At 35.7% G+C, this 21,826-nt stretch overlaps 4 protein-coding genes across 6 annotated transcripts; 2 read left to right on the forward strand and 2 right to left on the reverse strand.

Moving 5' to 3' along the window:
* Positions 1-954: 954 nt before the first annotated feature.
* On the reverse strand, positions 955-3,431 carry LOC115962491 (zinc finger BED domain-containing protein DAYSLEEPER-like). Of its 3 annotated transcripts, none has more exons than XM_031081342.1 (3): positions 2,946-3,431; positions 2,777-2,829; positions 955-2,145 (listed from the first exon to the last, which is right to left on the reverse strand). In XM_031081342.1, the coding sequence occupies exon 3, from the start codon at positions 2,140-2,142 to the stop codon at positions 1,333-1,335; it is 810 nt and encodes a 269-aa protein (XP_030937202.1). In that variant the 5' UTR covers positions 2,143-2,145; positions 2,777-2,829; positions 2,946-3,431; the 3' UTR covers positions 955-1,332. The 3 variants fall into 3 exon arrangements, with proteins under 3 accessions (XP_030937202.1, XP_030937201.1, XP_030937200.1); XM_031081341.1 differs by having other exon boundaries at positions 2,943-3,431; XM_031081340.1 differs by having other exon boundaries at positions 2,931-3,431.
* A 10,266-nt stretch (positions 3,432-13,697) lies between these two features.
* LOC115965048 lies at positions 13,698-16,100 on the reverse strand. Its single transcript, XM_031084255.1, has 2 exons — positions 14,897-16,100; positions 13,698-13,947 (listed from the first exon to the last, which is right to left on the reverse strand). Exons 1-2 carry the CDS (start codon positions 15,283-15,285, stop codon positions 13,698-13,700), a joined length of 639 nt encoding a protein of 212 aa, XP_030940115.1. The 5' UTR covers positions 15,286-16,100.
* Positions 16,101-18,425: 2,325 nt separating this feature from the next.
* Positions 18,426-20,851, forward strand: LOC115965049 (putative disease resistance protein RGA3). Its single transcript, XM_031084256.1, has 3 exons — positions 18,426-18,462; positions 18,760-20,743; positions 20,826-20,851. Exons 2-3 carry the CDS (start codon positions 18,766-18,768, stop codon positions 20,849-20,851), a joined length of 2,004 nt encoding a protein of 667 aa, XP_030940116.1. The 5' UTR covers positions 18,426-18,462; positions 18,760-18,765.
* On the forward strand, positions 18,959-21,825 carry LOC115965050 (putative disease resistance protein RGA4). The gene is made up of 2 exons (XM_031084257.1): positions 18,959-19,044; positions 20,738-21,825. The coding sequence occupies exon 2, from the start codon at positions 21,019-21,021 to the stop codon at positions 21,823-21,825; it is 807 nt and encodes a 268-aa protein (XP_030940117.1). The 5' UTR covers positions 18,959-19,044; positions 20,738-21,018.
* Position 21,826: the final 1 nt, after the last annotated feature.

A 21,826-nucleotide genomic window follows, 5' to 3' on the forward strand; every position in this document is an offset into this window, starting at 1 on the left:
AAGTTCATGGTTTTCCACTTCATCCATTGCCTCTCGTAGGTTAATTGGTTCAGTTGAATCCTCAGACCTCAACCAATTTTGTGTACAAATCAAAGCTTCAACAGTATTGGGAGACAATGAGCTACGGAAAGGATCCAAGACACGACCCCCTGTGCTAAATGCAGATTCTGATGCAACAGTAGAGACGGGAATTGCCAAAACATCACGAGCAACTTGAGAAAGAATCCTATATCTTGAAGAATTCACTCTCCACCAATCAAGAATATCAAAGCCTTCCGTCTCCGGATCTACACTAGCTTCTAACAAGTATCGGTCCAATTTAGATTTGCATTCTACACTATCCTCATCTGCTAAGTGCTGTTTATAAATATTATTGTACCTCTTCATCCTTTCTTCTGCACTACCAAAGCCACTTAACACGGAGGATATGGTAGCAACATCATCACTACCAAACTCATTAGTCCCACTAGCACTAGCACCACATGGGGTCCCCATTGCTCCACTATAGTGCTTAAACAATCTATTCAATGCTTCCCTAACTCTCAATCCTAACTCATCAGCCTTCTCCTTGTCATACCATTGCTTAAACCAAAACCTCACATATTTCAATTTATATCTAGGATCAACCACAACAGCCACAAACAACATCAGATTTATCCTATCAACACTTCCCCAATACTTATCATACTTCAATTTCATTCTTTGTGCCATACCCTTTAACAAAGGATCACCCCTACCATTACACAATTGATTTAACTGGTCTTGAAGACTAACAAGCTCATGGAAATATACATTAGTAGTCACAAACAAGGAACCAGAAAATCTCAAAGTTGCCTCATAGAACATACCAAGAAACTTTGTAAAAAGTCTTACATTTTCCCAATCTAAAAACCTAGGGGGGCCACTAGATGGATCCTCAAAATAACGAAGGAAATGCCCATCATCTTCCTCCATCCTTTCAAATGCAGCCACAAACTTTAGTGAACTTTCTAACATCAAGTAAGTTGAATTCCACCTAGTAGACACATCAAGGCACAACAAACTTTTGCTTTGAATTTTTTCTTTTTCAACACATGCCTTAAACTTCTCAAATCTATTAGGAGAAGATTTCACATACCTCACTACATTTCAAACCTTAACAATTGACTCATTAAGGTCCCTTAGCCCATCTTGCACAATTAAATTCAAAATATGGGCACAACAACGCATATGAAGGAACTCACAACCCAAGAGGCTACCCACCCTATCCTTTGTTTTCCTCCTAAGATATTCTATGGCCACAACATTTGAACTTGCATTATCAACAGTAATTGTAAAAATATGATCAATCCCTCATTGAAGCAAACAAGACTCAACCACCCTACCAATGGTCTCACCCTTATGATCAGGTACTAGGCAGAAATTCAAAATCTTTTTATGATAAACCCAATCAACATCAATATAATGTGCAGTCAAACAAAGGTAATTAAGGTTTTGGATTGAAGTCCAAGTATCAGTTGTCAAACACACCCTTTGACCAGCCATTAAAACTTTTCTCAAACTCTCCTTCTCCCTAATGTAAACTCTAAGACAATCCCTTGCAACAGTAACCCGAGAGGGAACTTCAAACCTAGGCTCTACCTCTGCCATAAAATCAATGAACCCACTATGCTCAACAAACCTAAAAGGTAGTTCATCAACAATTATCATCCTAGCCAAGGCCATCCTTAACCTTTCCACACTAAACTTTCTCAACACCGGCTCATTACCCCCCTCTCCCTCCCCTTTTTTTTTACTTTGGTAACTCAAAGTGGTTCGGCCTTTATCACGCCTATAGGGGTACTTCTTACAACCAAATTTTATATGAGACCACATGGCAGAGGTTCCATTTCTTTTTGGGTGACAATTATAACTCTTTTTACAATAGTTGCACTGGGACTTAGGGTAAAGGGGGTCACAACCCTCTATTCTAGAGAAATGGTCCCATATCTTAGAAGGCTCTTTACCACCATTAATAGTAGCTTGTTGAGTTTCTGTTTGTGTTTGAGGGGGTACAGCACCTGATGGTGTAATAGGAGATTGTGTATTCGGTTGATTAGCCTCAGCACATGAATTAAGAGTAGGCTCAATAAAGGGGGTGGAAGAAGAAGCACAAGCAGCCATGATCTAATTACATCAATATAAATAACAATCACATATACATAGTAATTAAGGAATCAACAACAAATAAATCATGCAAGCAACCTTTAACTTAAACACACAGTCATTCTCATACACTAATTTCAATCAAATATTAGTAAACAAAAACTATACAAGCAGCTTACTTAGTGCTAAAATCACAACAAGATAATCAACTAAAATCACAACATATTAACATGATATAATAAACTAAATCACAACAGTATAATTAATCAATAGGATGATCAACAAATAAATTTACAGTCTTTGAACCCTAGAAACAAAATCAAACAACAAACAACATGAGTGAACCTTAAAAAGAAATATTATATATGTATATAAATAAAATCAGAACAGTATGATTAATCAATAGGATGATCAAAAAATAAATTTACAGGTCTTTGAACCCTAGAAACAAAACCATACAGCAAACAACATGAGTGAACCTTTAAAAATAAAAAACATTAAAACTAAAAGCAAAATCAAACACAAACATGAAATTTTGACACAACATGGTGAACTAAAATAAAATTAAAAATAAATCCTTAAAAGAAAATCAAACAAAAAAGAAAAAAAAATTATGAACTCAAAACAAGATATAAATAGTATGAGAAAATACCCAGGAACTATTTAAGCCTTCGAGATTTATAAGCTGAATCTTTTAAATTAACCCTAAAATTAAAAGAAAATAACCAAAAAAAAAAAATTAGAATCATCAAGAAACATTTAGTGACCATAAAATAAAACTAAAACAAAATAGGGGTTAGGGTTACCAAAGACAGAACTACATAGTGGCAGAGCCGCCACGGTGGAGAACGGAGATGAAAAGGAGATTGACTGTCTCAGGTACTAGGAATTTCATGAGAACTTGAAAGGAAAGCCTTTCTTTTTTACAGAGTGAGACTGAGAATCAGAGATAAGTCTTGATAGTGAGAGTGAGAGCTTGTGTTCTTAAATAGGGGAAGGTTAGGTCGGAGCTTAAGACTAAGAATTTGAGAGGGAAAAACTACTATTTGTTCGGCGGGATTAGGGTATGGAAAAAAAATTATGTGCCTGAGTGCAAAAGAGAAGAGAAAAATTATGTGCCTGAAAATCTGAGATTGAGAGGGAAATATTACTAATTTTTCGGCGGGATTAGGGTTTGGAAGAAACATTATGTGGCTGACTGAGAGCAAAAAAAGAAGAGAAAAATGGTTAGGTGAGAGTGAGAGCCTGAGATTGAGAGGGAAAAACTATTCTTTGTTCGGCGGGATTAGGGTTTGGAAGAAAAATGGAGGTAGCTGTCTAGCACTCTAGCTGATGAGTGATGACTGAGTTTTGAGTTCTGTCTAAGAAGTAAGAGTGTGGGACTTGAGAAATGCAAAAATCTAAAGAGTAAAGTGGAGAAATGAGAGCAGGAGTAGGAGAGGAGAAGAAAAGACGTGTGTGGCTGAGCTCAAAACAGAAAATAAAAAATATCTTGTACAGTGAGCTTCATCAGTCACTCAAACAGTAACAGGTATTTTTTTAATTTATTTTTTGATATATTTTTTTTCAAAAAACTGACGGTAATATAATAACTCACAAAGTCACAGCATTTTTTATTTTATTTTATTTTATTTTTTCAAAAAACTAACAGTAACACGTTAACCTATACAGCCACATCATTTTTTTAATTTTTTAATATATTTTTTAAAAAAAACTGACGGTAATACATTAATTCATACTGCCACAACTTTTTATTTTTTATTTTTTTAATATATTTTTTTCAAACAATGCAAGTGGGAGACTGAGTTAGACAAGACCACTCAAAGTCTGATACTGTTCCTCGTTCCTGGCGTTCCCTTTTTTTTTTTCTTTCTTTTTTTTTTTTTAAATTCTGACACTAAAACGATGCCATTTTGAACCTAATAGAAAAATTTTAAAATGGTTTCAAAACGGCGTCGTTTTGAATCAGATTAAAAAAAAGAAAAAGAAAAAAGAAATGAAACGGCGTCGTTCTAACTAACTTCCTTCTTCTTCCTTTGGATCTCTCAGTTTCACGCCAAACTGGTACTCTCTCTCTCTCTCCCTCTGAATTTATTTTATTTTAAAATTGATGAATGATTATATATATTAATATATTATATATATGTATAAGTTAAATATATATATATATATATATATTGGTTCGGTTCGGTTCGGTTTCTCTTCGGTTTGCAGATTTTGCTGCCGACCGCCGCACCGGCCGACTTCAGTATCGGAAAAAGCCTACCGATCATCATGCCAGGAACCTTCGGTGGAGCTTTCGGTGGTCGGATTGGCACAGTTTTAGGCAGTTTTGTCGGCGCCGGTGAATTGTTGAACAGGCCTACTAACTGTGCCATATTGTTTTTATTCAACATCTAAGTTTTGTTTTGTTTTTTGTTTTTTTTTTTTGGTTGGTTTCATGTCATTATCCTTGTAATATCATATGGGAACATATAAACTTACTTACCACATCAGTTGTGTACAGATGCATAATTGATTGTCTTAAGAGACTAGAATTGTCTTAGAAGTTCTTAAAGTACTTTTTTTTTTGTTATTAGTATTCCTAGTCTTTCTAAGAAAGGATTTAGAAATAGCCTATATAATGAACATTCCAACTTTTTTCAATCGTAATTGCTATCTCCTACCTAAATGTGAGTACTTAGGAAAGCCTAGGTGTGATTGCCCAGTGTTTTACCTTTCTTTATTTGATGTTCTTTTTATTGTTTAAATACCAAACAGCCATCAACACATTCAATATGTTATCAAGAATCTAGTTTAGTGCTGAAATTCCTAAAAAGCCTACATCAAATTTGGTATTAAAGCCCATTCAAGCTTCTATCTTGTGTCAGATTAGCAGCCTTTTGTGGGTTATGTTTGTTGACTAAGTACATCGAATTGTTATTGTTATCATCTATTACATTTGGGGTTGAAAAGGGAACATAGTGGCCTTAGTGGCCTTTTAGGGTCACCCAATCCTTTCATAATAGGTTGGGTTAGGTTCGGGAGCATTAAGATTTGTGGTGGCTTTTGGGAATGGAAATAGTATATCCTCTGAAAAGCCTACTGTTTTCAGGTTGTGGTGCTTCTAGGGTGCTTCTGACGGACCTAGGGCTTTGTTTATTTATTTATTTTTTTTGGTGGTTTGGCCTACTATACTTATTTCCCAAGGGTATTGGTGGAGGTATTGATTTCTGTGTGTCGGAATTAATTTTTGTGGGTATAAAGTGTAGGCTTTTGAATGGGATTTGATATGTAATTTAATTAATGGAAAAGAGTGGAATATGAATTGCCACCTAGGCTTTTGATGCAGATGGAAAATTGCAATAAAGAAACAAAGATGAAAAATGATAAAAAATTAAAAACCTACGAGTCAGTGATGGGAATGTAACTGGCGGTTTCCTTTAAAGAGTTTTTTAATTTGGGAAGTTTCAGATGATGAAGAGTTCTATTAGGACCATCCTTAGTCTAAACTTGAATTTACTCTTATTTGATTGCAGTTTTCTTTAAAGACCTTTTAATTTGGGAATTTCAGATGATGAAGAGTTATCTTGGGACCTTCCTTGGTCGATCTAAAGTTGAATTGACTTGACTCTTATTTGATTGTTTGTTTTTGTTTTTCCCTGTTGGATTACTTTTAATTAAGTTCTCCCAGAATAAAGACAATTTGGTAAATTCCAGGTCTTCTGGAATGGGCTGGCCTTGGTTGCACCAAAGGCCTTGTCGCCTCACACCTTAGGGTGTTGGGCCATATAAGGCCTTGGCACCTTAAGGTTGCCTTTCACCTTTAACTACCTCGACCCTATTTCTAGTTGACTTAGGAAAGCCAACTATTGATTTTAAAAAAATCTACTTGATTCGAAGAAAAGAAATGAATTACTAATAACCTAATTTACGACCAAGACTTGACCAATAAAAATATAATTGACTTCTAAGAAAAAAAATAATCGACTTCATAAAAACAAATGAAGAAAAAAAACCCAAAAGAGAAGAAAGCAAAGCTCTTGGACTATTATGGTCACCAATTCAGTGTTCATTTGACACATAACTATGCACACACCATCATTTGATGGTATAGGTCTCACAGTTGTTTAATCCATTTAATTAAGCTCAGTATTAATTTGACTACTATTAGTTGCCTCCAAAGTTGTGCTTGTGAGTGAGATGTCCATTACACTAGAGTCTCTAATGGAACCTTTACCTACTTCCATGTTTGTCTCCCCCTTTTTTTGTTGAAAACACACCTCACTAGCCACTAAGTTACAATGAACCCTTTTCACTTCTTGCTTTATTAAATAAAATTTCTTTTTGAGTGTGATGTCAAGTATGGGAACAAGCAAAAGTAAAAGGAAAGAACTTTACACTTTGTTTAAAGAAGGGAAATTCTACTACTGATGGGTGGCAAGGCTTGTTTAGGGGTAATTGGTAATTGGGTATCTTTTAATTTTAGAGCTATGTTTTAGTGTTTTAGAATGGTGTTTTTTGTGGTGTTTAATTGATTGTTTGGTTTGCATTTTGCTGTGTTCATTTGTTGGTTTACTTTGTTTGATTTAGACATTGATTCTCACCTTGGTTGGTTGGTTAGGTTGCTTATACAATTTGCAACTATGTGTCTTTTTTGTTTATGCCTTGCAGCCATGAACGTTAGGTTGTTTATATTTTAGTGTTTACTTTAACTCTTCCTTGATATGATTAAATGGATTGAAAATCAGTGTATATAGATGCATGATGTATAATTTAGTTGAGCAATTATATGTTTTCAATTTTCTGTCAAATCTCCATTTCACTCTCTTTCTCTTTCACTCTGTTTCTCTCTGTATTTGTTTCTGTGAGTTTGTTGTAGAACATTCAATTACTTGCCTGTGTTTACTTGCAAAAGCCAAGCTTTTCTTCACTATTAAACATAGACCTATGTGTCTAACATGATTGCATGCGTGTCAAATATGCAGCAAGTGAGAAATGTGGATCCTGGACCAATGGTTGGTACACAGTTGACGCAGCAGCCGGTTCATTGATCCACAGTGCTTTGGGAGAAGCCAGTCAGTCAGGTACGTAGTTGTACTGAACTTTGGACATGTCGAAATCATTTATTTTTATTTTTGTAGGGTTTTTTGATTATTTGCAAATAGACGTTGGACATGGTAGAATCTTTTGGTTTAGGCAGAATTGTATTTAATCCAAAGAGAAAATGGTATGAAGCATAAATAATCAAGAAAATTGTATGGAGCAGAAATGTTCAAAGTCAGTAGATCTCATTTAGAAGCTAGAGTAATCAATTAAAAAATGAATCTACTACCATTCTTTTTTCCAAACGTGTGCACACAATTACGCGTGGCTACACATAAGACAACTGACGACTTTGATTCCTAATTCCCTACCCATTTGACAATGTGAGGCACCTTGTTCATTCATTTCAAAACATGATGCCCATCACCTTAGTGCTAATTTTAAACAATGTCATTGATCTTGAATTGATCCTATCTGCTATTGAGGTAGAGCGAATAAGCAGTTAACATTGTAACTAACGTATTGCAAAATGTTTGTAACTAACTAGTTAGCCTACTGTTTCTTGCATAATATTATTATGTAGCATTCTTATAGTTATTTCGTGTGCACTATCCTAAGACAATGCTCTTTCGTGTGCAGGTAGTGCTAGGCGTGCTAAAGTGCAGACGCCGAAGTTGCAAGTTACCCCAGCATGGGCTTGACCCACGGATTGCTCGCTACATAATTGAGGCAAGTTTTGAAGGGTTATTCAAGGTTCCAAACTTGGAAGTGGATCATGCGTTGATCACAGCATTGGTTGAGCGTTGGTGTCCAGAGACGCACACATTCCACCTACCGCATGGAGAGATGGGCATCACCTTACAAGATATTGAGGTGATGCTAAGGGTCCGTGTTGATGGGTTGCTAATGACTGGGGCTGTCAAGATGGATTGGCCTACGTTGTGTCTTCAGTCATTGGGTCATCATCCACCAGACCCAATACTGTATTCCCGTGAAAACACCTCTATCCTTGCTGGGGCGAGGCTAAGATTCACCTGGCTGGATGCACAATTTAGTGGTCCCCTAGCTGTGGATGCTACTGATGAGGTAGTGCAGCAACATGTGCGCCATCGCATACTCGAACGGTTAGGGACGATTTTGTTTATGGACAAGTCAGCAAACCAGGTGTCGATGATGCCTCTACAGTTCCTAAACCCAATTAGCAACGCGAAGAGGTACAGTTGGGGTAGTGGAGCATTAGCTTGGCTATACAGGCACTTATGCAAGGCATCGGAGACGAAGGCAATGCAGATTGGAGAAGTAGTGATGTTGGTGTAGCTGTGGGCATATTCGAGGTTCCCACTGATATGCCCTGTTATAAGGTCGCCACTATCGCCAGTGGAGGCAGGTCCCCTTGCCAGTCAGTATGTTATTTGATTAGTTTGATACAATTGTCATGCCATTTGTCATTCACCGTGCATGTGTCTATAGTTTATGCCACTTGTAATACATTCACTAAGGACACTACTGTCAAGAAGTAAACTCTATTTCAAACCAAAAGTCCAATTGACATTAATTTAATGGATTACTTAACAAGATATAGCATGCCAATATACACTGTTATGAGTGCAGAAGAAAATTACAAATAGAATATACTTTTTTTTAATAGATAATGCTAATACATAACACTTAGTTGCATCTATTAGTGCAATGGGAATCACAGTCACAAACTTCATTTAGTACTTAATATGTACTCGGCCACAATTTATAAAAATAGGTTGTACAAAATATTGGTAAATAGTATATAATTTGATCGTATTTAAGTATAATATTGATATTGAAGATGTTTGTTTTTGAATTTTGGTAACTCATGAAAAAGTCTCTGTAATCATTTCATTTGATAGTGTATGTAGATTGGTAATTTTTTTCAACAAGGAAAAAACGGGTTGTTTGTTAAACAATTTATATACATTGTTCTGAACTTATATCTAAATTTTTATTATTATGAAACAATGAATTTGTTTGTGTTTATTATATTTTCCGAAGGCATATTCATGTGCTCAAAAATTCACAGTCTAGACTTCGTTTTTAATTCTTTTTTTAATAGTAACAAGTGGGGATGAAACCAATGAAATAACCTTCGGAGCTAACGTCTAAACTACAATGCTCTTAATGTCCTTTGTGTGCGATTGACTCACATGTAGTGCAGTAGACCATGGTACACTAGGCCAAATAGCTCCAATATCAGTTTCATGTTTATGACAATATTGTAATTCACTTTTTCCCCCTATCATATGGAAATTAATCTCTTCAGTTCTAAAGCCATAAAATTAGGAGAGAATTGAACCTGCCAACTAGAAAATATTTGTTTGCAACACTTCATCAATTGTAACTACAAATCCATTTAAATTTTAAGCCTTGCAAAGGTTTTAGGTATTTCCTTACTTATTTCTAATAAGTATTGTGTTAGGTTCTAAATGTTTAGAATAATTGGCAAATTGTGAACACAAACTTGTTTAGATATAGATCTTAGAGTCTATAGATATTATTAGACAATGCCCAAGATGATTCAAGTCAAGATTCAAGAAAATACAAGCTGTAGGAAGAAGACTTCATAATCTGTCTGGTTCGATTGATCGAAAGATAGACTCGATTAATCGAAAGTCGTATTTGCAGAATTTTAATTAAGCCCAAACAGCAGTTTAAGCCCATTTAGGATTAGAGTTTCTAATCTACTTCTCCCAGTATATAAAGGAAACCCTAAGCACGTTTTTATATGGCTTTTCAGAGAGAAAAGAGTGTGCCTCCTTTGTATTTAGGGTTTTGTTCCTAAAAAGCTCTCTTATGTCTTCTACCAGTGCTATTCCTTGAAGAATCTCAAGATCCGGTATTGTAGAAGTTGCTGCCTTCTCTTGTCATCAAAGGTGTTGATGATCTAAACCTTCAAGGGTGGTCTTGGAGTCACAAACAGGAGAGTTTGTGTTGCTAAACCTTTGAGTGGGATCTCAAAGTCACAAACGGGGGTGTTTGTATTTTGCAAAGGCCAAAGAAAGAAGGAGTCTGTAGATTCGGAGCTTGCACGTGATCGTGTCAGTAAGTTCTGCTGGTTGGTAGCAATAAGAAGTCGAGCGTGGGGGCTTGTAAGTCTTATTGTATGAACTTCGATTCTTTCTAGTGGATTTGCTTTTTACCTTGAGGATAGCTGGGTCAAATCCTCCCCAGGTTTTTACCGGTTTGGTTTCCTGGGTGATCATATCATTGTCTTATTTATTTTTCACTGCTTTGCATGATTTGATCTTTTATCTTGTGATAACCTAGACTTGATTAATTGGACTAAGTAACTACTTGGCTAATTACCTAGGTTTAATCAATTGTTTAAGGGGTCTAAAAACTGACATATTGTCATATCACCAAAAATACGAAAGCTAATTAATGGCTTCATTTTTGGTATGCATTTATTTTTGTGGCATCATTGTTGTTTGATATTAACTAATGAGCATTGTCTGAAATTATATGTTTACTAGATGGAAGTGGCCGAAGAGCATGACAGAGCATGCCACACATGTGCTAGCTGCGTATCGTGCGTCACTGTCGAGTATACGGGCACACCAGGTATTCTACCACTTCACGTCACAAGGATATAATTCCACATATTTTTGGTTTTCACTTTCTAGGGTTGTTAACTACTGCATGTGTATAGTTAGTAATGTTACTTTGGTCGATTAGACCATAGATATACAAGGAATTAGTTACGAATTCCAGAAAAAGGTGGGCAGTCAACATAAAGTACCTTTATCAGTAATTTTACACTGATTTGATTCCACATATATTTAGCTATGTACACTTAAATTTTCTTCCTCGGATTTAGCTAGTGCAACCAGTAGTATCCGGGTGCATCTTACCTTGTCAAATCCAATAAGAGGGGGAAATAGAATAAGAGGGGGAAATAGGTCAAGAATGTCTTAGGATTTTTAGTGAAGTGGTTCTTCAATGGTCTTATACATGTGTGCTCACATTGAGGATTGACACAAATAAGTAGGTATTTGACTTTTTTTTGTTGACCATTTCTGCAGGTTGTTTGGGAGCCATACAGGGATGTCCTAGAGTTGTTGCCCCTATATTGCACTGTCGGCCAACATATATGGAGGGCCACTGTTCCATTGATCTATTTTTGGATAGTAGAGGATCATCATCCCGAACGTGTCTTTCATCAGTTCGGGATGAAGCAAGTGCCATTGGATATTGTGGATATGTTCGTTCATCTCCACAAAATCTCCCTCCAAGGTAAACTAGATAAGGATTGGGTGCAAGAGCATGTTGTCTACATTGACCGATGGGCCCATAGAGAGGAACATATTGCCGACGCACTGGCATTGGATGGGGACACGATGTACCTTGCTGCTTACATGGAGTCGTACAGAAGGATGACCAGACGGTACATTACACCCGACTTTGCATATTGGGAAATCCTAGTAAGACAACAATTCAATGCTTCTTTTATGGATTGACAATATATGTGTGTTGCTACATGCATTATGAAAATTTAAGTTTTATGGAGACATTGGATCAATATTTTGATATTCATTTTAGAAAACATTTCATTTCTTCCCACTAGATATGCATCTGTCACAAGCAATATGTACTAGTGTACCATTTCAATGTTCATATATATACATGAATAAGCTCAACATGAGATATAGTCAAAAATCAGAACTCGATTTGCCCTTAAAGGCCTAGTGCTGCACAACACAAAACTAACCAAAGAAGTTTTAATAGGACTCCTTTATTTCATAGGTTGAGTCGAATGTGGAATTACTATCGCAATGCGAACCAAACTCCTAAGTGTACAACCACCTGAAGAGGATGTTGGATCTTGTCAGAGAGATGAGCCAAGCGGCATTGGAGAATGCGCGTGCCACGGCGACTGAGGCGAGCACACAGGCCACAGGCCGTGGTGGGGGAGGTCATGGGTCTGGAGGGGGTGGACGCAGTGGAGGTCGTGAAGGTGGTCACGAGGATGACGATGACTTGGGTAACTTCCAACTCTAATACCTTCAATTCTTACTGACTTTAACTTCTACTACTTTCAGTTGTAATTTATTTAGAGGACATATTATAGTAGCGAAGTATATATTGTTTGATAACTAGTATTTAGGGTTAATTTTCACTTCCTTCTCATAATTATGGCATTAATGAAAATTTTTCTCAATTTCCTAACGTAAGTATTTTCTTTGTAGGCCAAATACCTTTTTGTCCATATATTTTAGCATTGTTTTCAATTTGGTCCTTAAGTTTTTGAAGCTTTCATTTTGGCTATTATCGTCGTCACATTGACAGAAAATACCTACATTGCTAATAGGCTACGTAGTTTAAAAATAGTAGTTTTAGTAAGTAAAACAATGATAGGGTGCAAAATGACAAAAAGTTTAAAAGCATAGGAACTAAAATAAAAGTTGAGAAAACTTAAGGACCATATTGAAAATAATGTCAGCATAGATCAAAAAGGTGTTTTAGTTGTATATTAAAACGAGAACACTAGTTTAAACCGATGGTTAAGATCATTATCATAACCTTCCAGCCATACTCATGTAAACAGCAAAAGAATGACATTTTATTTTATTTTTTGGGTATTTGTATAAATCATTCCTAACAAAATGATATTTTTAGCACATTTTCCACCCTTTTTTTAACACGTGTTTCAATAAAAATATATATGAATATATCTAAAAGCAATGGGAAAAAAACAATTTGATGGTTAAACAACAAACAATAAATCAAATAATGTGAAAGAGAAGTAAGCAAAATAGGTATACAATTCAGTATCATACACACACACAAAATTCAGTATCACACACTAACGTAATAGGTGGAAACTCTCTCAAAAAAAAAAAAAAAAAAATTCAGTGTCACACACACGCACAAAAATTAAATGAATTTTACAATATTTAATAAGATATGAAGAATCATTCCCATTTGCTTTGAATCTTGTTAATGTGGTTGAATTCATAAGTTAATACCCGGCTTCCGTCCATTCGCTTTAGCACAAATCTCTCTACCAAAATATAACAACCAAATTTCCCCCACCTACCCGTTCCTCCAAATTCCTCTACTCTTTTCAAGCTCACTTGTATGTCACTCCCCCTAACCCATCCCACCCTTTCCTGCTCCCACTTCATTCTCTCAAAAACTTCCAAGCTCAATCCCACACTTCTTTCTTGTTCCTCTATACTACAACCCTTGAACCACATAATTCCATTGACCACTTTTACATCCACAACTTCCATCCCAGCAACTGAAACCACTTCTCTTGGAAGAACAACATCCACATCAACAACATTGCCATTGGCTCCCATTATTTTCACATGCAAATATTTGTTCCCACTTTTGCTCAAGCATCAGCTCGTAATACATTGATGTACTCATTTGGTCTTTCAATGTTCCTTCCTTAATAAACATAAAAGGAGAATACCACTTTCCCACAACCACTGATTGAGAACTCGTACATGATAGTGGGAAGTTGAATTCTGGAAGGCGAGCACGAAGGGCACTATCTAGGCCTAGTGCATTACCTAATCGAAAATCGCTAGGTGTTGAGGTATACATTTCCCACCCTTTTCTTCTAAGGAACTTTGGAGGAAACCCATCCGGTTTATAGGTTTGGCAACAAAACCACCCCCTTGACATCCTCTTTCGATCCGATGAATCTCAAATTGCTGGTGTATGTCGTTGGGATCCAAAGGTTTTGGTGTTACATCACTAACATACTTGAAGCAAAAGCAGCTTCCCATATCCTCCTCCTTAGAATTTTGATATGCTTCCCTGATAAAAGGCCAATTGAAGTTGATATAGTAACATTAATATTTTGATAAAATTAGCTTATATTGCCAATAAGCCAACACATTAGCAAAATCTTCCTTTGAAGTACATATGTCTTTGCATGATATATATATATATATATATATATACATATACACACACATACATGATAATGTTTGGCTTTTAATTCTCAAAATATTTTGTCCTACAAGCTCTTCAAACTCATAATTTTACATGTCATAATTTTAATATATATATATATATATATATTCATTTAATTGAGCCCAAATTTTATTATATATTTAAACCCTCCAGTAAAATTTTGTCATATCATATCATATGCAAGCACAATCATAATATATGTATGTTAATAACTATCATAATTAGTTATGCCTACTATAATTCTTTCTTATTGAATTAAAATTTTAAAGATTCTACCATGGGATTATATTTTCTCATTCTTAATAATATGCACACCTACTTTCATGTTAATTGGATATCATGTACTATCTAAATCTATAAATTCATGCTTTTTGTATAATTCTAAAATATAAAAAACTTAAAATCTAAATAATTTATAGATATTTTTGGTTTATATGTTCTCATTATTCTTAATATGCACAACAAATCTTGTGTTAATTTGAATGTCATGTACTAGTTGATCCATAAACTCATGCTTTATGTATAAAATTTAATTATTTAGTGTATTAAAAGGGGCAATTAAGGTACAAGGCCAATGAGCTCAAACGATTTAAAGCAAAGTGCAACATGCAAATTTCATATCACTATTTATTTTTTAATTACAAAATAGTTTCTAGAAGAAAACTACAAATATTAAAGCGAGACAGAACAGTACTATGAAAATATTATCTCTTCTAAAATTAATAATTAAATTACTAATACTGGAAATTGAATTCAACTCGATATAATATATATATATATATACGCATACCCTTTATGGCTTCCACGTCTCTTTATGACATAGTACCGATTGGAAGACAACGGCTGATTAAGAACTGGGATTAAGTTTGCGTAAAAATAAGAAACGCGTCGGTTCTGGCCAGTGCCTGATGAATAGCGAAGCGTTAGGTTCTTGTTCTGAGGGAAAGGCAAGTCCTTGAGCTCATTACTCTTACACAATCCAAAACAAGTATACTGCTGCCCGGCTTCTTCATCTTCGATGACCAAAATACCAGAATTTGGACCTTCAGGGGGTGGCCATGAGAGTGCCGAAGGATTCTTTTGGAACATAGAAAGAGGCCTTGTCACATACATTTTTTCTTTTCCAAAGATTATTTCCTGCTCTTTGACTTGAACACCATATGCTATATGAACTTTCATGTATTTATACGTGGAAAAGGAAACAACGTGTCAGACAAGTCATATTACTTTAGTTTTCTTTTATTTAAAACTAAACACAAACATTCTTGTACACTAGAGCAACATCAAAATCGTTTATAAGGATCCAAGCTTTAACCAGAGCCTTAGGGACGGATTTTTTTGACAAGATTTTACCAATAAGGAGCCGTTTAGATGATTCTTTGGATGAGGGAAGCACCTCTAAATTAACTTTACCTTTTAACCAACAAAATTTTTTGGCTTGATTTGTAATGGTTTCAACATCAATCTCATCCATGGCCACAGCCACGGATAGCAAAAAGACCCAAAACCAAGTACCAAATACACTACAGTATGAGAAGGATAAGATAAGAGGAAAGAACTCACCAGTGAAAGGGAGAAGATGAGAGAAATCGAGATCCACCTGATTGCGTGATTAGAATGAGGAAAAGAAGAAAGGAAGCGAGAACCACTTTCAGCTTCACAAGGAAGATACTAGTCTCACTAGGAGAGAGAGCTTCACACGGAAGACTCAAGAGACATAAAGCCCACTATGTAGTAGTCAATGTTTAAGAGAGAAAAACTTATGGGTTGATCTAAGCAGCTTTTAATTAATCCAGGTAGTTTTAATTTGATCCAATATTGACCTTAATCTATGAAGGTCAGACCCAACTTCACCTTCACGCTTGAATACTTTTATCCTACCGGACATGCAGTCTCTTCCTGTATCTTATTCTAATGTCTGTCGTTTGGGTTGCTAGCTAATATGGCAGCTCACTCCCTAACTAAGTGATTTCTAACTAGTAATTTTTTTTGGTCCTTTTTTATTAGGGTAGCTGCTTCTGTAATTCGGAGGGAAAGGCTAAGCTAGCCTTTGTTTGTTTTTTGTTTCTCTATTCAATAAAATTTCCTTTCCATCCAAAAAAAAAAAGTTTTTCTCTCTTAAACTTTAAGATAAATTAATGGATTAATCGATTAATATATAAAAATAGATTAAAAAAAGATCAAATATAATTCTAAATAATGGCATCCAGTTGGAGGAGTCTGCTAAAGGACAAGATACAGTGTACTATCAAGAGACAAAGAAATAGAGGAGCAATTTATTCGAAGATGACAATTGACAAGAGATAGATTAGAGCAGAAAGTGCCTCCATGCACCGTGTACTATCAAGAGACAACGAAATAAAGGAGCAATTTCTTGGAAGATGAACAAGAGATAGAGCCAAAAGTGTCACATGCAGATGCATGTGAAGTAACAGGGAAGACTGCTACATGTTAATGGACCAAAGCCTGTCAAGTTGTTTACTCCGGCTAAAATTGCGTTTTATGGAATTAACTTCTCCTAGTCATACAGCTTATTAGGCTCTGTATATCACTTTTGTGATGTTTAGTCTCGTTCGGTATAGTATTTTAAATACATATTTTTAATTTTTAAATAATATTATACTTATTTTTATATATTTTTCACCCACACATATTTTAGAAAAATATAAACAACTTTATTCAAATTTCTCTACCAAACAGCCCTAAGAGTTTGAGTCCAGGAATATTTTCAATTACTGCAATGAACTTTCATATGTATACTAAAATGATGCTGTATTTTTTTTCCAACTTTTTTGGATTTTGGCCTTTTTGCGTTTCATTCAATTATATTATGTTTTTCCCTTTCTTTAACGGGTATGTGCTTATGAATGTCAGGCTACAATATTTCCAAATAAAAAAAAGAGACAAATGCATCTCTATTGTTGCACACAGAGATACTAATTTCTTAATTGGTTTCCTAGATATTGGAGTGCTCTTACTTTTTTTTCGCAGCAAAAATAGCCAAATACCACGTTGCTTAGAACTTGATTTTGTGAAACTCGAGTACCAAAACATGGTACTTTGCTACATATTTTCAAAATAGTGTTAATTTGACATAAATTTTACCAAAATGTGGTATTTGGCTATTTTTGACGCAAAAATAAAGTAAGAGCACTCCAATAGTACTCAAATTATTGGAGTACTCTAATACTCAAATAATGGTATTTTAAGCTAAAGTACCACGTTTTAGTACTCGAGTTTCATAAAATCGAGTTTTAAATAGGTGACTCACTTGAAATAAGAGGAAAGGTTTTAACGGTACTCGAGCTTACAAAACTCGAGTACCTTGTTTTTCTTTTTTAACATACTCAAATAAGCTTCCCTGATTTTCCTTTTCTTTTGTTTTTTTGCAGCACAGGATTTAACAAAGGGTATGCATTTGTTACCTTCACTAACCCACAAGCAGTGTGGAAGTTTTACACTGCCACAAACGAGCACGGTTGGGATCATTTTAATTCACACAAGAAGTGTCGGATAGCCCTAACTAGAATCTAGGTATAGACCTAATTATTATTTGTGTAAAAACTCAAAACTTTTTTAGTGCACCCCCACACTACCATCATTATCTTATCTTCTCAAAGCATGGTGGGACTATCCAAATCTAGCTCTGTTGGATTTGGTGGCTCTAATTTGACAAAGTTCCATCTAAGCTTGTCATTTCTCATTATGGGTCAATTAGTTGGCTAGTTTTTTACTTTAAAAAAGTTGAACTCTTCGGTCTGGTTCTTTTTCTTCTATTTCAGTCAAGTGTTGTAACTTCTAGTTAGTACTTAGGTAACCGTACTACCTAAGCAAGGAAAGGAAGGGGGTGGAACTTGGCAACTGCACCTAAAAGACCATGAAAGGACAGGTGATGGGATCCACCCTCTCCAGATGGATGGTTGTGATCATCTAGTGAACTGGCCAATTCCCATCCTCTTCCCATCCTCTTCTTTTCTTACCATTTTCCTTATTTTGTAATCTCAAATTCCAAAATTGTAATCTCTTATTACAAAAGATCAACAAGTGCATTGATTCTCAAAGAAGAAATTCAAGTTTTTACATTGCCAAGTAAGACTGTTCTGGAAATAATTTGTGCTTCATCTTATTATTGTTTTCATCAATATTGTTATGACTATGACTATCAATTTCTGCTTCATAACTCAAACCTGATCCTCCACCTTGTAAAGAAGGAAAAGTGTTTTTCTATTATTTACATTTTTACCCCTGTATGGGAACAAAATTGTCGTTCTCAAAGGTGTAATCTAAGAACTAAATCATCTTTATACATGCAGGCAACAGATCATTTTTTGCTATTCCACTACAGTTGTACTTGTGGTAATGAAAGCACGCAATGCTCATTTGATCATTTACAAACTAGATACTTCTAACCAATTATGTTTACAAACTTTACAATTACTTTTCATTAGAAAATGAAGACAATTTATTAAAAAAAAGAAAAAAGAAAAAGAGAAAGAAGAAGAAAACGATGGCTGTTAAGTCTTTAACGCATCACAAGCACAATTCTTCTATAGTTTCACTCTTCCATCAATAATAGTTGTTAGTTTTTTGACGCATCACCAGTTCTTCTATAGTTTATGAATGGTTTTCAATTTATTTTTGACTTATCATCAGAGCACGATGGCAGAGGAAATCGTAAGCAGGGTGATTTCATTTGCTACTGAGCTGATCGGCAATGCTCGGAGCTGCAAGGAGGAGCTGAGAGGGCTTGTTGAATCATTAACCATGATTCGAGCTGTTTTGACTGATGCCGAGAGAAGACAAGTGAGAGATGAGTCTGTGAAGCTTTGGCTCCAAAAGCTTGAAGATGTTGCTTATGAAGCTGACGATGTGCTGGACGAGTTTATGTACGAGAATCTCCGGCAAAAGATAGAGGTCGAAAACGAAAGGAAGAGAAAGGTAAACTTCCTCGACCCATTTATTTTCAGTCTCTCCATGGCGAAAAAAATTAAGGCTGTTCAGGAAAAACTAGCAAAAGTAAATGGGTTGGTAAATGGGTTTGGACTTGCTAGAATATTGTCAGTAGATTCAAATGTTGAGATTGTTCCAACTAGAGAGACAGACTCCTTTCTTGATCATTCAGAAGTTGTAGGAAGGAAAAGTCAAGTTTCAAAAATAGTGAGCTTGCTGACTAGTGCAACCAATCAACAACTCTCCGTCATTCCTATAGTCGGCATGGCTGGTTTGGGAAAGACAACTTTTGCAAAACTAGTGTACAATCATGAGCTAGTAAAAAAACATTTTGATAAGACAATGTGGGTATGTGTCTCTGATGATTTTAATGACAAAAATATTTTAAGAGGGATTCTTGAATCCCTTACCAATAACTCAAGTCTTTCAGTAAGTAAGAATACGGTACTTCAAAACCTTCAAAAAGAGTTGCAGGGGAAAAAATATCTTCTAATTCTTGATGATGTATGGAATGAAGTTCTACTAAAATGGGATACATTAAGGGATTGCTTGTTAGGAATTATGTCAAATACTGGAAACAGTATTATTGTTACAACCCGTAGTGACAAAGTGGCAGAAATCATGGAGACACATCCCCGGCATCACTTAGAAAGACTACCTGAGGCAGAATGCTGGTCCATAATCAAGAAAAAAGTATCTTCAACTCCATTAACTCCAGATTTGGAGGCTATCGGATATGATATTGCCAAAAAATGTGGAGGGGTCCCATTAGCAGCAAAAGTCCTAGGAGGGACAATGGCTCGTAAAAAAGTCAAAAATGAATGGTTAGCAATTCAAAACAATGAAATTTGGAATTACCCACATGTTAGCCATGAAATGTTACCAATATTAAAATTGAGCTTTGATCATCTGCAATCACCATCTCTTAAAAAATGCTTTGCATATTGTTCAATTTTTCCTAAAGATTACATGATTGCAAAGGAAGAGTTAATTCAGTTTTGGATGGCTGAAGGGTTCCTTCAACCATCTCAAGGAAGTTGTGTGGTAATGGAGGATATTGGTAACATGTATTTTGATATCTTGTTGGCAAATTCCTTATTTCAAGATGAGAAAAAGGATGAGTTTGATAATATTATCATTTGCAAGATGCATGATTTGGTACATGATCTTGCACTCTCAGTTTCAAAATCTGAGACCTTATTTTTGAATAAGGATTTGGAGGGTGACATCAGTTACACACGATATTTATTTATCGAATCTGATGGTAAAATTATACCAAGAATTCCATCTTCAAAAGATGATGTTAGGAGATTGCGCACATTTGTTTCTAAAAATGTTGTGCTTGGCAACACGTTATTAAATTTTAATTGCTTACGTGTTCTAAAATTAAATGGAAACTCTATAAAAGAATTGCCAAGTTCAGTTGGCCTTTTAGTACATTTGAGGCTTCTCAGCGTCGCAAGTTTATCCATCAGAGCATTACCAAAGTCCATCACCAAACTCTACAATTTGCAAACTTTAAGAATCGAAGGTTGCCAAAATGTCAGAGAGCCTCCTGAAGATCTAAAACAATTGATAAACTTAAGGCATATTTATATCCCTTATGGCTTTTATGAAAAACTTAAGGATATAGGGCAATTGACGTGTCTGCAAACATTGCCATGTTTTATTGTGGGTCAAGATGCAGGTCATCGGATCGAGGAATTGGGATGCTTAAATCAACTTAGAGGAAAATTAAACCTCTGGAATCTAGGGCATGTGAGAGATAGAGAAGAAGCCCGAAAAGCAAATTTAGAAGAAAAGGCCAAAATATACAAGTTGAGATTTTACTGGACGAGACGGGGATCGGAAAGAGAAGGCAACCACGAGAATGATGAAGAGGTGTTGGAAGGTCTCAAGCCTCACCGACATTTGAAGAGCTTAGCAATTGATGGCTTTGGAGGAAAGAAATTCCCATCATGGATGTCTCTGCTATTTGGCAATTTGATTGAGATCGAATTTGGCAATTGCAGAAAATGTGAGGTTCTTCCCACTCTTGGGCTTCTACCCCATCTTACGGTTCTTACAATAAAAGGTATGGATGGTGTAAGACGTATAGGAACTGAGTTTTACAGTAACTATAATAATGGAAGTGATGGCACTATATTGTTCCCAGCTTTGAGAAAACTTGATTTGAGTAGAATGCCCAATCTAGAGGAATGGACGGATGTGATGGAGCCAGCAACAACAACAGGCCTAATGGTGTTTCCTTGCCTTGAGGAGTTGAGCATTCAATTTTGTAACCAACTGAAAAGTGCTCCATGTCTTTTTTCGAGTCTAAAGAAATTACTCATTAGGGACATGTGTAGCACGACATTTGAAAACATTATCAGCAAGCTTACCACACTCACGTCCCTCGAGGTTTGGAATATTTCAGGACTTGCTTGTCTGCCAGAGAAGTTATTGCAAAAAAATGCGAGTCTCATGTCTCTGACGGTAGCGGGATGGGCCGATTTGGTGTCCATCGTGTCACATGAGGATGTATGGGCCTTCTGCACCTCTCTTCGATCGCTTAAAATAAAAGTCTGTTGGAAATTACAAATACAAGGTGTCCCATCCCATCTTCAACGCTTGGAGATATCTGGGTGTGTTATTCTACCTACTGGGCTACAATCATGCACGTCTCTTACCCTACTAGAGATTCAGCGTTGTGATAAATTGAAATCAATTCCAAATCTAGGACAATTGCGTTCTCTTACTCAATTAAAAATTAGGTATTGCGACATTTAGA

This window comes from Quercus lobata, chromosome 10 (assembly GCF_001633185.2).
Source record: "Quercus lobata isolate SW786 chromosome 10, ValleyOak3.0 Primary Assembly, whole genome shotgun sequence".
Lineage (NCBI taxonomy): Eukaryota > Viridiplantae > Streptophyta > Magnoliopsida > Fagales > Fagaceae > Quercus > Quercus lobata.